This window comes from Hylobates moloch, unplaced genomic scaffold, assembly GCF_009828535.3.
Source record: "Hylobates moloch isolate HMO894 unplaced genomic scaffold, HMol_V3 SCAFFOLD_15, whole genome shotgun sequence".
Taxonomy (NCBI): Eukaryota; Metazoa; Chordata; class Mammalia; order Primates; family Hylobatidae; genus Hylobates; species Hylobates moloch.
In genome coordinates this window covers 41,928,352-41,944,179 of record NW_026652290.1, presented here as the reverse complement: position 1 = coordinate 41,944,179, position 15,828 = coordinate 41,928,352, and the positions used below count along the sequence as shown (strand labels likewise).

Genomic DNA, 15,828 nt, shown 5'->3' with positions numbered 1-15,828 from the left:
GCAATGGCCTTCCTCCCAGACAACTTTATCATTGAGTTAATGTAAACAGTGATTTGGAATTTGCTTTACGTGTGTGCTGGTTCCTCAAAAGATTAAACAGAACTAGCATATGATCCAGCAATTCTACTTAAGGGTATGCATGCAAAAGAAGGGAAGACAGAGACTTGAGGAGATATTTGCATACCTGTGTTCATAGCAGCATTATTCACAATAGCCAAAAGGTGGAAGCAACCCACATGTCCATCAGTGGATGAATGGATAAAGAAAGTGTGGTATATACATGCACTGGAATATTATTCAGCCTTAAAAAGAAAGGAAATTCTGACATTCTACAACATGGAAGAACTTTGACGACATTATGCTGAGTGAAATAAGCCAACCATCAAAGGACAAATATTGTATGATTTTACTTATATGAGGTACCATAGCCAAATTCATAGAGACGGAAAGTAGAATGGTGGGTGCCAGGGGCTGGAGGGAGGGGGAAATGGGAGTTGCTAAATGGGGACAGTTTCAGTTTTGCAGGATGAAAGGAGTCCTTGAGGTGGATGGTGGGGATGGTTGTACCGCAGTGTAAATGTACTTAGCCCTACTGAACTGTGCACTTCAAAATGGCTACGATGGCAAACTTTATGTTATATGTGTTTTACCACAATTTTAAAAAAATGGTGGCTGGGCGCGGTGGCTGACGCCTGTAATCCCAGCACTTTGGAAGGCTGAGGTGGGCGGATCATGAGGTCAGGAGATCGAGACCATCCTGGCTAACACGGTGAAACCCCGTCTCTACTAAAAATACAAAAAATTAGCCAGGCGTGGTGGCAGCGGGCGCCTGTTGTCCCAGCTACTAGGGAGGCTAAGGCAGGAGAATGGCATGAACCTGGGGGGCGGAGCTTGCAGTGAGCTGAGATCACACCACTGCACTCCAGCCTGGGCGACAGAGCGAGACTCTGTCTCAAAAAAAAAAAAAAAGATGTGCTTTGGCCATAATGGCAGCCACTGTGATAACAACATACCCCAGTGGTCACATGCACAGAGGGCAAAGGGCAAAGGGCAAAGGCACCTTGGCCCTCAGGGCACCAAGACTGTGGGAATCATAGGATGCTGCTTCCTCTTGCCCCATGACAACAGTGCACACACTTCGGGCAGATCACCTGAGGTCGGGAGTTCGAGACCAGCCTGACCAACATGGAGAAACCCCTTCTCTACTAAAAATACAAAATTAGCCAGGCATGATGGCGGGTGCCTATAATCCCAGCTATTCGGGAGGCTGAGACAGGAGAATTACTTGAACCTGGGAGGTGGAGGTTGCGGGAAGCCGAGATCGCACCATTTTCACTCTGCCTGGGCAACAAGAGCAAAAAACTGTCTCAAAAAGAAAAGAAAAAAAAAAACCAGCTTGTGATTGGCTGGCGAGCAGCAGTTGTATCCTTTGTGAATTCACATTTCCACCATCTCATTAAGATGCTGCCGAATATCCCTTTGAAGCATCCTGTCATTTACCACGTCTTGGAGGATTTCAAGGAAATAGGCAGGCTTCATTCTGAAACCTGGGACTTTTTTTTTTTTTTTTTTTTTAACTAGCAGGGCTCTACTTTCACTGTGGGTTGAGATAGTGTTTGTTTGTCTGAAAGAATGTGTGGAAATTATGTGTGAGTTTTTTTTTTTTTTTGGAGACTTAACTGCCATAAACACGCAGCACTGAATGTGGCATATTTAAAAGCAAGAGTGCAGAGTGTCTTTTCAGAGCCTGTTCTACAAACCAGCATTAAAGGGGCTTTCTTGAGACAAGAGTTCCCCGTGTAACTGTGGAGTACGTGAAATATCATTCTAACTGGGATTAAAATAGCAAAAATTGTCAGAGACAAATGAATTTCTCAGATTAAACCCTATAAAGGCCGGATGCAGTGGCTCATGCCTATAATCCCAGCCTTTTGGGAGGCCAAGGCGGGCAGATCACCTGAGGTCAGGAGTTTGAGACCAGCCTGGCCAACATGGCAAAACCCCGTCTCTACTAAAAATACAAGAGTTAGCTGAGCGTGGTGGCACATACCTGTAATCCCAGCTACTCAGGAGGCTGAGGCAGGAGAATGGCTTGAACCCGGGAGGCGGAGGTTACAGTGAGTGGAGATCACGCCACTGCACTCCAGCCTGGGTGACAGAGTGAAACTCCGTCTCAAAAAAAAAAAAAAAAAAACCCTATAAAATTGCCAACATTTAACCACCATGACCTATGAGATATGCTTTAATATAAGAACTCAAATTTGACTTCATAGGTTTACTTCTGAATAAACACTGAACAATGAGGTAACAAAAACAGCTCACCCTAGGAGTGCTTTCTAAGCACCCGGCCCAGAGCTCAGGCTTTGCGTTGATCATGTAATCCTTGCCACAGCCTTTTGAGGTGGTTTATGGCATCATCCTATCTTCACAGAGGAGGAAATGGACACGTAGAAGGGTTGCATCTATGATGTGTGAATGGGAAGTCGGGGGCCCACATTCACACCCAGACCCTCTAACCCGGAGCCCACACTCTTCACCCCAGTGCCTGCTGCCTTTCACACATCTTTGTCGGAATGAAACACACACAGGCCCCCTCCAGCCTCCTGGCATTCTGCTGGTCCACGATGCCTACGATGCCTGTGCCTGTGCATGTCAGATGCCCTGCACCCACATGCCAGGCTGTGTGCAGGGCACCCAAGATGTGTTTTAATCAAACACAAAGACACACAGTCATGGAAATGACTGTCATGAAGGGAAAGGTTCATGCTCAGGGGTCCCTGGGAACAGGAGGCACACATGGCCCACCACGCAGGGCCACACAGAGAAGCACCGGGGTTGGTCAGGAGGCCGAGGGAACCTTTATTGTAGCTTCCAAGAGAAAGAATGGGTGAGAGCGGGTAGTTTGAATCAGTTCAGTGGGCTCTGGGAGGGAGGAGTTGTTTCTAATTATCTGGTGCCTGCCCGGGGGTTGGTTAAGGCAGGGGACAGGGCCCAGGACATGAGAGCCTGAAGGACCTGGTTAGGGTGTGGGCTCTAGGTGGGTTGCTTTGCATATGAAAGGTACCTGGAAGGTGAGTTGTTTGTCCTCCCTAGGAATTGGCTAACCCTGGGAGAGGCAGTCCCTCCAGCACCAGCAAGTCCCCAGATGTCAAAGCATCAAAACAGAAACCAGAAAATGTGGGCCAGGCGCCGTGGCTCACACCTGTAATCTCAGCACTTTGGGAGGCGGAGGCGGGCAGATTGCCTGAGGTCAGGAGTTTGAGACCAGCCTGGCCAACATGGCAAAACCGTGTCTCTACTAATACAAAAATTAGCTGGGTGTGGTGGCACACGCCTGTAATCCCAGCTACTCGGAAGGCTGAGGCATACGAATCGCTTGAGCCTGGGAGGTGGAGGTTGCAGTGAGCGGAGATTGTGCCACTGCACTCCAGCCTGGGTGACACATGTGTCTCAAAAAAAAAAGAAAAAAGAAACTAGAAAACAGCTATCACACAAGCCTCCCCATACAACTTCTCCAGGCTCCAAGTTCCCAGATGTGGCGAATGTTGAAAAAATAAGATGTAATATTAATAATAATATATAATATGTGTAGAAGAAAAATAACCACTAACATCATTTTTTTTGTTTTTGTTTTTTGGTTTTTTTTTTTTGAGATGGAGTCTTGCTCTGTCACCCAGGCTGGAGTGTAGTGGCGTGATCTCGGCTCACTGCAACCTCTGCCTCCAGGGTTCAAGCGATTCTCCTGCCTCAGTATCCCATGTAGCTGGGATCACAGGCATGTGCCACGATGCCTGGCTAATTTTTGTATTTTTAGTAGAGACGGGGTTTCGTCATGTTTGTCAGGGTGGTCTCGAACTCCTGACCTCAGGTGATCCCACCTCGGCCTATCTGTTGTATTTTTATAGGACACTTGCTCACACCTTAATGAACTATTTAGGAAACCCACCTTGGTCCATTACTGTGAAAAGTCTTAGTATTTCTGCAGGGCAGTTTAGTTGGTGGAGTGTTATGTAGTACATTCTTATTTGATGCCTGTCCTTTTTATATATATGTATAAATAATGGAATGGGAAGGACAGCGACCCTTACTGTACCCACTTCCTGGGCCTAGCATGGTCTTTACCCAGCACATAAATAAGCAGCGGATAAAAATAGGTTGACCTAAAGTGAGGCTTGATCTTGGCCCCAGGACACAGCTGGTAGAAGGCAGAGCAGGGTTCAGACCAGACTTGAGGCTTAGAGAGCTTCCCTAGGAGCTAACAGAGCTCTCTCCTCGACCAGCTCCACAGTACACTCTGGGGATAGAGTGTACTTATATGCAGAAGAGCTGCAGCCACTTCTTTGGCCTTAAATCCTAAGTGGAGATTGAACACAGGTGGGTACGCACTGGGTAAACTGGAGTGTGTCGCTTCTGGTGCCTTGTGATTTGTCCACACTGAGGGCCTCTGAAGCAGCAGTGAGTGGCTGGGGAAGTTCATCTGTGGGCTCTGTGCACTCCCCACTCTGTGCCTCCCACCACATCAAGCCGCCTCCTCACCTCAGCTGCTTGGGTGTTTGCAGGCCAGTAGCCCCCTTACCTGATGTCCCTACCCAGGACTCCCCACCTCATGCTCCTGACACCCTCTTTCTCTTTTGAAAATATTTTCAGCTTTTTTTTTTTTTTTTTTCTGAGAGAGGATCTCACTCTGTCACACAGACTGGAGTGCAGTAGCACCATCATGGTTCGCTGTAGCCACCACCTCCTGGGCTCAAGAGATCCTCCCACCTCAGCCTCCCAAGTAGCTGGGAATACAGGCGCATGCTATAACAACCTGGCTAATTCTTTTGTTTTTTGTAGAGATGTGGTCTCACTGTGTTACTCAGGCTGGTCTCAAACTTCTGCGCCCAAGCAATCCTCCCGCCTTGGCCTCCCAAAGTGCTGGGATTATAGGCACAAGCCACGTACCCAGCTTAACTTTTATTTTAGATTCAGGGGGTACATGTGCAGGTCTGTCACATGGGAACCCTGCCTGACGCTGAGGTTTGCCGTACCAATAATCCTGTCACCCAAGCAGTGAGCACAGCACCTGACAGGCAGCCCCTAAGCCTTCACCCCCTCCTTCCTCCCTCCCTCCAGCCTCCAGCAGCCCCCAGTGTCCACTGCTCCCATCTTGATGTCCACGTGTGCTCAATATTTAGCTCCCACTTACCAGTGAGTGCATGTGGTACTTTGTTTTCTGTTCCTGTGCTAATTCACTTAGAATAACGGCCTCTAGCTGTATCCATGTTGCCGCAAAGGACATGTTTTCATTCTTTTCATGGCTGTATAGTATTCCACAGCTAATGCGCTCTCTTCTTGCTCCTCTGATCAACTGAGTTGGCCCAAGGCTGAGAGAGTCCCTGGGCCACCACTCAAAAATCACATCAACAGGGAGCCTCAGGCCCCAAACCAAAGAGATGTGTAGGTTCCAGGGCAGACGAGAGAGGGGGAGGCTGAGCCGGAGAGGGCTCTGGGTGAGCCTTGAAGCACACAGACAAGGATCCCATCTCGTTGTCTGCTCGCCCACATGGCTACCCAGGATCTGTCAGGCTCTGTACACATGTGATGGGGCTGAGTTCGTAGGAATTTGAGGGGAAGGGAGGAACAAAGCCCCTTTGCTCTGGTGAACGAGGTGACATTACACTCTCCAACTGGACATGTCCAGGTTCCCCAGTGGATGATGGCCCCCCCTCCTCTGCCCTCATTCACTTTGGCAGTGTAAACACACCAGCCATTGCTCAGGTCCTTCAGCCAAGTGGAATTTTCCCCTACTTCAATGTTTGCACATTTTGCTCACCCCTTAGGACTTCATCATTTGCCACAGATGTTCTGGGGGCAGGGGAGGGAAGACAGGACTTCACATCTTTAACCTAGATTTTTAATAAATGAGAAGAAATACGTGTCAGGAAATGGGACAAGAAAGTAGTCTTTTTTTAGAAGAGTTTCACTTGAGGACAGTTTCTAACCCAGTCTGTGCAAAGCCTCTTGGAGGGCTCTGAGCTGGGATATGTAACCCCGTGTCCCATTCTCTTCCCCCGAAAAGCCCACGCTGGACCTGGCCAGCCAGCAGCACCGGCATGGACCACTGGTAGGAGCAGCCCTTTTCTTCCTCTGATCGACGTTTCCAGAATAGAGCTTAACGAGATGATTTTATTTAGGGCTATGTTTGCTTGTAACAGATACTTTCAACAACAACAAAAGAGAGATGCTTTCAGACAAATACACAATTCCATCTCTTGCTTCTCCAGCGAAGTAGTGCCTCCTTTCTCAAACCCCAGGTATCCAAGTCCTGTAGTCCCACCTGACCACTCTTAGTGGAAAGAAACTGGCCGGGTGATTTTCAAAGGCATGGAGAAAGGTCTTTGCTTTACAGGGTCCTAATATGCAGGCTTCCAGATCCTGAAAGATAACTTCATGCAAGAAGAAGGCAATCCTTTCTCTGAGCCTTTTTGCTCCTCCTCCAGACTTGGATGTAGATGTGCGTCTGACAAATCCAGAAAGCAGTATTTCAAAAGTTGCTGGTGTGGTTCCAAATAGGTCACCCTCGGCAAACATTCCACTCTGGGCTTTCCAGAAACCACACACCAGAGTATAAAAGTTTCCCTGCCCTCGTTTTACCTACTCGCCTCTAACCGCACAACCAGATTTGAAATACTGGCAGAAGTGGAGGCTTTTCAGCTTACAACACGCGATTTTGTATGTTCCGTGGGATTTCTGGAGGTTGCCTCATTTTATGGCTTTGGGGTGGTTTGAATTTTTTCCTTGCTGAGCTTAATTGAGATGCCTCAGTAAAGGGAACAAAGCACATGCACGCCAGACCTCACTGGGAATGGAGACACGAGTGTGGACGGCTTCACGGAAGGAGTGTCTCATCTACTCGGGACCCTAAGAGTGGGAAGCAGAGTGTCCCCTCCACCCAGCAAAATATCAGGCCGTCCTTCCCCTGCAGGGGTCAGTGCTGCCAGAGAGATAGCAGGGGAGTTAAAATCACTGTAAAAAAATTGTGCCCCAAGAGCATCATCCTGCACAGACACCTAGGGTTCATATTAAAATAGAACAATGAGGAATGGTCAGGCTTTTAAGCAACCTCATCTTTCTGCTCGTTTCAGTCTGGGAGTGGGGGGACCTTTCATACAAGTTGTCCCATAATCGTGATAAAAATGTGTGTGAGAGGGCCACTTTGAAGACAGGGACGAGGGAAGTTCACTTTCCTGAACATACAAATAATTTGTCCCATCCACGCCAACCGTCTAGTGGATATCTTCTCAATGCCATTACACTCTTCTGGCCCCTAAAAATACTCATTTTAATTAATAATTGCCAGAGGAAAGAAGAAATATTTGAGTAAGACATGTAGTTTCCCTTTAGAGTCATTTTTTAATCCAGCAAATTGCAAAGCCAGGCCAGGCACGGTGGCTGACACCTGTAATCCCGGCACTTTGAGAGGTTAGATAATTTGAGCTCAGGAGTTTGAGACCAGCCTGGGCAACATGGCAAAAGCCCGTCTCTTCAAAAAAAAAAAAAAAAAAAAACTAAAATTAGCCAGGCATGGTGGCTCACACCTGTGGTCCCAGCTACTCGGGAGGCTGAGGTGGGAGGATCACTTGAGCCCAGGAGGTCCAGGCTGCAGTGAGCCAAGATCGCACCACTGTGCTCCAGCCTGGGCAAAGAGGGAGACCCTGTCTCAAAAAAAAAAAAAAATTTGCAAAGCCCCAGCTCTCTCTTGTGGCTCCTGCCTTTTCTCCAACATTGATCTTCTCTATGCAAAACAGAGCTGAAAGAAAGGAAACAGAAAGGAAAGGATCAAATATGCCCTGGGTAAGGTAGGCAGTGCCCCTGCCAAGAAGTGGGCAGGATTATCACGCTGCTCTCCTAGGAACCCAGCCACCTGGCTATTCAGAACACATTGGGTCAAGCACACTGTGAAGAGAGAAAAATAAGAGTCTGAAAATAGCACTTAATTAGTGGGAGATGATTTCTCATGAATGTGCAGAAAGTTATTTTCCCCTCAACATTCTAAAGCCATAGCCTGAACGTTTTGAATGTTTATCACAATTGGGACTTAACAACTTTATTCTTCCTGGAGTGAAACCTCATCACTGATAGTTTCATATCTTCCCAGACACGTGTCAGCCTTGTTTTTCATTTGTTTCGAGAAGTGCTGAGAAAGCTATTTGTCACTTCCTTGTGGACTATTAGTATGTTTTCCTCCAGCCATTGCAACTAATTTATCATAAGCAGGTCATCTCTGATGAGAATACTTAATTGTTCTGATGACTGAGCTGGTAACTCAGTGGAACAGAGCCAGATATCTTTCTCCAGCTCTTTGTATTCTTTTGCTGTTAACTAATGCTATTACCATTTCTGCATCTTCCTTGCTCCTTCCTGAGCCCTTTTGAAAAAAGTTCTGTACCACCTGAGATCTTCCTGCCCTCATAGTCATCTTTTTCTCCTCATCATGGCTGATTTGGGAGCTCACCTTTGTCATCAGACAGACTTGGAAGCCAACCTTAGGTGCTTCCAAATGAGGCAGACATGATTCATTCTGAGTCCCTGGGACTCTCCTGGTTTTGGAATCCCAAGAATACCAGCCCAAGACAAAACTTTTTCAGGGTCTCTGAAGTTAGAGAGTGTAATGAAAGTTTCAGGATGTGATAACCTGTGGACTGTTTTAATAGGAAGACCATCAAGAAAGCACGAGGCCAGGCGCGGTGGCTCATGCCTGTAATCCCAGCACTTTGGGAGGCTGAGGCAGGTGGATCACCTGAGGTCAGGAGTTTGAGACCAGCCTGGCCAACATGGTGAAACCCCATCTCTACTAAAAATACAAAAATTAGCCCGGCATGCGCGGTGGCTCACGCTTGTAATCCCAGCACTTTGGGAGGCCGAGGCGGGCGAATCACGAGGTCAGGAGATCGAGACCACGGTGAAACCCCGTCTCTACTAAAAATACAAAAAAAATACAAAAAAATTAGCCAGGCGTGGTGGCGGGCGCCTGTAGTCCCAGCTACTCAGAGAGGCTGAGGCAGGAGAATGGCGTGAACCTGGGAGGCGGAGCTTGCAGTGAGCCGAGATTGTGCCACTGCACTCCAGCCTGGGCAACAGAGCGAGACTCCGTCTCAAAAAAAAAAAAAAAAAAAAAAAAAAATTAGCCCGGCATGGTGGCACATGCCTGGGGCACAGAGCAAGACTCTGTCTCAAAAAGCAAGCTAGCCCTGCGTCTCCACAAGCAGAAGCCCACGCCACGCACCCGCTCTGTTTTCCATCACAGAGTGGTGATTGCCGTGTGCTGATTTGCAGCAGTTTCCCTGACCAGGCCTCCTGTTGACCAGTGTTAATGTATCAGTCAGGCAGTGAGCTCACCTGCCTGCCAGTGGAACCCAGGCCATGTGCTACGGGCACCTCCCACAGCTGGCAGAGTGGACGGGCCACCAGCAGCACCAAGGTGGGTCACACTGCAGAGGGGAAGCTACCTTAGGGTCCCAAGGCCTGTGTGCTAGTTGCTGGCAAGGATGAGATGGTGTCTTCCTGAACTGGACCTTAAGCTAGGGTTTGGAGATGAGCCAGGCCATCTCATGGGAGAGTCATCTGATAAACACATGTTGAGCACTTGTTGTGTGCAGGACACCTGCTCAGAGGTGGAGACAGAGAATGAGCCCCATTTCCTGCCATGGGGAAGGCTATATATTTAGCTTTCAGCAAGAGTAAGGTCAGTTTTGAGTAAGATGACCCTAGGGGGAAAATGTAGCAAGAATGAGTTGCTTTTCTCTATATTGTGAGTGGTCAGAGATCTGAGAAAACAGGGCTGGTCCTGCAGTTAGTGGTTAATCCTTGTGAGAGTCTCAGGAAGCCAGTTGTAATTAGATATATTCTATTACTTAAATTGAAACACTAATTGAATACTTAATTAATATCTTTAAACTACCTTGGGATATAAAGTGCCAGAGAAGTTATTCTAAGTGCTAAATATAACTATGAAGTCCCAGGGAGCAGTTTGCGCCTGTGTTGCCTCTAGAATACGCAAGAAGACTCGTGCTGCGGGGAAAAGTTATTTCAAATGCAACTGGCAAAATGTTCAAAGTATCTTCTTTGCCTTAGTTTTCCCCAAGGTTTTCTCCTTGGCCTCTATTAAAACATTCATCCTTGATTTATTGTCACCCTTGATCATGCCCCTCAGTTTTTTTAAGTTTTTTGGTGGGAAAGGCATATTGAAGAGACACGTTGCTCCGTTCTGGACATGTGTAAAATATCTAGCTCATCAAATGCAGGCTACAAGCAATAATGAAACTTCCTTTTTGGGGGTGCATTTTTATCTTTAAAGACTTAGATGCTATAAAAGAGCAGATAAAACTGCATTGGGGGCAGCCAGGCCAACAGTAAGCTCTGCAAAACATCCACCTAATGTCCGTGGTCCAGGTCACTGCTGCCCTTGAAGAAGCAAGCAGGGCCTCCCACTTCACAATCTTTTTCTGTCCCCTTCTCCTCCTCACAGTGAATCAGGGGAAGGCATTTCTGACAGCACAGGAATGTAACAGCTGAGAGGATCGTTCAAAGAAGTTGCATCGTTTAGCGATAGATTAAGAGGGAGGCCTTCTCTTAAATTCCTGGGAGGCCCTTAGAAGTTTGTTTGGAAGGTCTTTGTATTCTGAAAGAGTCAGAATTTTATTAGTCATTATCTGGCTGGGTAATATCTCTTAGATTCAAGCAGAGAGAATATTTCACATCTGGGAAGTTTTTAAATGTCTCTTTTTTTTAATTATGCAGATGTTCACAACTGTAGACCCATCCCTTATGTGGAATTGTTTTCCTTCCCTTTGATAAGTTTCTTGGCTCATCTTACAAATTCATTCGCAATAGCCTAAGCCAACTTGTGACAGATGTAAGCTCTCCAGAGACCACTGTTTTTTATTTTGCCCACTTTATATTCATGTTTGGAAACATCAGTATTTATATGAATGAATTCAGAGAATTTGCTTGGTAAAATGAATTTATTCATGTTAGTGGAGAGAAGACCACATTATAGAATCTTTTAGAAACCTGTAAATATATATATATTTTTAAAAATGATTGGAAAGCTAAAATCCAAAGAAAATCTTGTAGATTTCATTTTATAATGATTTAGCTTTCTGATGCTCGATATATTCCTTGTTAACTTGGAGAACATCATGATATTTCAGTTCAGAATGTACAAGATATAATTGTGAAAAACGCAGCACAGATTATCAGCCCTGGGATCCTCAGCCTGGCTGCACACTGGTGAACCTGCAGAGCCTTTGAGAAGGCCAGTGCCTGGGCTTCACCCCAGAGTTTGTGAATTAGCTGATCTGTTTAGGGCCCAAGGTCCCAAGGGAACCCCACACATGGCCGACTTTGAGAATTCCACGTACGTAGTAAATTGGCTTTTCTCCTGTTTAACAGGGTTCTTTATCCCACCTAGAAAACTCCATCTAAAAAAGTAGCTAACTTTTTCTCTAGCCCAGAAGGTCAGTCTGTTCTCCACAGTTGCCCTGGAGGCAGGGACCGAGTCACACAGAGAAGACTCTGCCGAGGCTACTGGAGGTGTGAGACGGCGTCATGATGTGGGCCCATGGCTGTGGGCCTAGGACAGTCCCCCCTCTACCCTGTTAGAACCCTGGGCCTAGAGCCCAAAAACTTGATAGCATCCCTGCTGTTATTTCTGAGTGACCGTGGTTAATTATAGAACCATTCCGGGCCTAGGACAGTAATGCCCTCCCAGATGTGTGAGAAGACATAAGAAGACACGCGAGAGCGGATTTTGTCAGCTGGGCCACGCTAGGGAACTGGCAAGTTTTGTCGTAGGTGTTGTGTTCCTCTGGGGATGACCCTAAATCCTGAGCCCCGTCTCCTCAGTGGCCCAGACCCAACCCCTGTATCAGCCTGGTCTCCTAAGGGGGAGTTTCAGGACAGAGGCCCTTGAACCCCAGGTGCGCCAGCCAAGACAGGGGCGGGGAAGGGGGTTTCAATGATGCGGAGACACCCCTACTTTCCCTGGGACCATCAGTATCAGGAACACTGATTATAGAATTCACCTTAAAACACTGGCTGGAGTATTCAAACCATTACTGCAGAATGAGGCTGTCTTCTCATTTTGTTTTTTTGTTTTGTTTTGTTTGGAGACAGAGTCTTACTCTGTCACCCAGGCTGGAGTGCAGTGGTGCGATCTTGGCTCACTGCAACCTCCACCTCCCAGGTTCAAGTGATTCTCAGCCTCGCAAGTAGTTGGGATTACAGGCACACACCACCATGCCCAGCTAATTTTTGGGTTTTTTTGTTTGTTTGTTTTTTCAGTAGAGATGGGGTTTCGCCGTGTTGGCCATGGTGGTCTTGAACTTCTGGCCTCAAGTGATCTTCCCGCCTCGGCCTCCCAAAGTGCTGGGATTACAGGCATGAGCCACTGTGCCCGGCCTGTCTTCTCATTTTGTAGACTCTTTTTCCCAGCATTATAAGCCACAGGGCTAGTGGAAGTGAGAGGGAGTGCTGAATGCTGGTGACCAGCATGGGCTTAAATCTCAGCTCTAGCAAGCTTTTTGGCCTGCACAAGTTACTTCCCTCTGTGCCTCGGTTTCCTCATTTTGCAATGGGAATAATAGTATGACCTACCTCATCCAGTTGTTGTAAGAATGAAATGAGTTAGTATATGCTACATAAATCCTGGGGGCAGCGCTTGGCTTACAGTTAAGTGCCAGCTAGGGATTGGCTGCTGTCACCAGACAGGGCTAACCTATGTGTCCTCTTCTTCCCAACCCCCCAGTGCCTAGCCCCTCCTGTAACGGTTTTGACAACACCCTTTCAAGACCTTGCCGGGTGCCACTAGGAAAGGAGGTTTGCTTCATTGCCACCGTTCGTCTGGCAACACCACAATTCTTAAAGGCAAGTACTTGAGAGGCAGTTCATTGTGCGGAGCTGTTATGATTGACTCACATTTTGTTATATGTAATTAATGGTCTTTTGGGAGGGAATAAATTGCAGTGAAGTTGTCACTGGCTTTGAAAATCAAAGTGTCTGGCTTCTGTGCCTGCACACACGCCCTTTACCCTGCCCCGTTTCCTGCAAGTGGTTCTGTTTGAAGGGCAGCATCACTTGCTGTTCAGCCTGCAGAAGTGCTGTTTGATAACTGTAAATCTTCCCACCTTTCACACCGGCATTAATACCATGCAGGGCAGGCCTGGGTGAGAACCGAGTGTCAGAGCGCTGGGGGTTTGTCTGCCTTCTCTCATCTGTGATTGCTTCAACATCGATGGCATGAATGTTGAGTTAAATGAGTAATTCAGATTCCGATGAAAAGCCGTTTTCCACATGTTTGCCACTTCTCGATAATGGGAAGGGTTGGTGTGACATTCTGGCTCCTAGGTATTTTTCCCCAGCTTGTGAAATAAATTTAGTATCAGCTAATACCGAAATTAGCTACAGATGATGAGTTTCAGTCCAACACGACTTGGAGACTTGCTCGAAACGATTTTAACTTCTGTTACCCACCATGCGTTCCTCTTGAACAAACCTAGGGTGAGCATCTGGCACCCAAGCAACTTTTTTTTTTTTTTCTGCTTCCAATACAGGAAATGTGCATAGTTGACGAACCTTTAGAGGAATTCACTTCAAGGCATAGCTTGGAATGGAAATTTTTATTTCTGGATCACAGGTTTGAGAAAAGAAAAACATATTTGGGTTGGGCCCTTCTCAAGTCTTGTTTGCGTGAGCCAGGCTCTCCTTGGGAGAGAAGAGTCGGCCCTGGTCCATTGAAGGAGAAGGACTCTCTGGCGCTAGGAAAAGTCGTCCCTGCCAAGGGTGGGTGGTTTCCCTCCAACTGCATCTGCCCCATCGTGAATATGTTCTGTGTTTGGGTCTGATGCCTCAGCCCTGGGCCATCACTTGGGGCCCTTCCCGGCTCCCAGTAAGACAGCAGCAAGTGTGAGAGAAATCTCTCATCTCTTTTTTTTTTTTTTTCAACATCCTTTGATCCTTTAGCCCAATCTTTACTTTTTCTTTTGTAACATTATTTGCAGTTGAAGAACTCCAAATCTCCCCTCCCCACCCTTTAATTTTATATTACACTTTGGTGTTGGGCTGATCCAATCTGTAGCTGTTTTTAATTACCCAGTAGTGATAAAGCTTATTGTTATTTGGGCCAAGTTATGCCAAGGGAAAGGAGTATCTATATGCCAAAAAAAAAAAGTTGAGCCCTTTGGAAAACACAGCCTCTCTGGTTCTGACCGTTGCAAAGTTATTTTTCTCCCCTTGTTGTTGAGAAATGAGGCCTCCATGTTGATCATTATGGAAAGGCATGGCCACCAGGGTGAGCCCTGCAGTGTGTCTCCTCCCTGATGACAAGTCCCCCTTGTCCTTGTGCAGAGCCCCTCCAATCATAGGATACCTGCCTTTTGAAGTGCTGGGAACCTCGGGCTATGACTACTACCACATTGATGACCTGGAGCTCCTGGCCAGGTGTCACCAGCACCGTGAGTACCACTGCCCAGCCCAGGCATGGGGGCCCTTGCGTTCACTCCACTGGGGCCCAGCAGCAGGGCTCTGGGACCCCAGAAGCCTAGCCCAGGCATGGGGGCCCTTGCGTTCACTCCACTGGGGCCCAGCAGCAGGGCTCTGGGACCCCAGAAGCCTCTGCTCATTACCCGGTTTCTTTTTAAGGTGACGAACTTGGTTTTCTCTGAGATGATCTGGGGGCATGGTGGAGGCCCCTTATCTGCATCTACCCCCATGTCACTGGAATTCACCGGAATTCACTTGGCCCCAAACCCTAGCATCTTCCCACTGTCATCCAGACAGGCGCCCTGTTTAAACCTAATTAAGAAACTAAGGTGATGCAGGGATTTTTTTTTAAGTTATGCAATACATTTCAGAGATAAAATACCGAATTCTCATAACTGTTCTTTCATCAGCAGATATGTATTGGTCACTAACCATAGGCCAGATACCGAGTAGGCCGGTATATGGGGATGATCAGTACCTACTTGCTGTCCCCGCAGGGCAGGTCTTCTGGGAAAGCCAGAAATGGGTGACTTTGTGGGATGTGGTCGGCGCATTGAAGGGGATGTACACAGCATACTGGGGGACTCAAGAAGACCCTCACAGCTGGGGTTCAGGGAAGGCTCTTTGCCACAGACAAGGGGAACACATTAGCAAATGTATGGGGGTTGGGACTTATGATGTGAGGGAGTGAGAATTACAAGCTTGTCCAAGTTCTCACTTAGCAAGTGGCTTCAAGAATTAACCACTTACAGCTGTATTTTCAGTGCCAACTCTTAACTTTAAACAGGAACACTGACCTATTGATCCTGATGCATGAATTGATCACTAACATTGTGCTTTAAAATATGCCTCACACGTAGTACCAATTAGAACTTTTTTTTTTTTTTTTGAGACAGATTCTCGCTGTGTCACCCAGGCTGGAGTGCAGTGGCGCAATCTCGGCTCACTGCAAGCTTCGCCTTCTGGGTTCAAGCAATTCTACCACCTCAGCCTCTAGAGTAGTTGGGATTACAGGCGTGTGCCACCACGCCCAGCTAATTTTTTGTATTTTTAGTAGAGACAGGGTTTCACCATGTTGGCCAGGATGGTCTCAAACTCCTGACTTCAAGTGATCTGCTCACCTCGGCCTCCCAAAATGCTTGGATTACAGGCGTGAGCCACTGTGCCTGGCTAGAACTTTCTCTTCTGTGGAGAGGGAAGGAAGAATAGGCTTGAGTTCCATCTGGATCGGCTGTTAGAATTTAAAGCTAATCATTAAAACTGTAACTCATTGCTCCTCAAAGCGTGGTCTAGGACCACGCTGCA

At 47.2% G+C, this 15,828-nt stretch overlaps 2 protein-coding genes across 5 annotated transcripts in view; both read left to right on the top strand.

Moving 5' to 3' along the window:
* The window catches only part of RPL31 (ribosomal protein L31), a 179,685-nt gene that overhangs the window by 112,214 nt on the left and 51,643 nt on the right, over positions 1–15,828 (top strand). The gene's annotated exons all lie outside the window — the stretch shown is intronic.
* The window catches only part of NPAS2 (neuronal PAS domain protein 2), a 188,250-nt gene that overhangs the window by 142,683 nt on the left and 29,739 nt on the right, over positions 1–15,828 (top strand). For all 4 annotated transcript variants that reach the window (XM_032176701.2, XM_032176703.2, XM_032176699.2 and 1 more), the window contains exons 8-10: positions 12,791–12,909; positions 13,596–13,678; positions 14,389–14,495. In XM_032176701.2, coding sequence (XP_032032592.2) covers positions 12,791–12,909; positions 13,596–13,678; positions 14,389–14,495 — 309 coding nt within the window. The remainder of the gene's footprint in view (positions 1–12,790; positions 12,910–13,595; positions 13,679–14,388; positions 14,496–15,828) is intronic.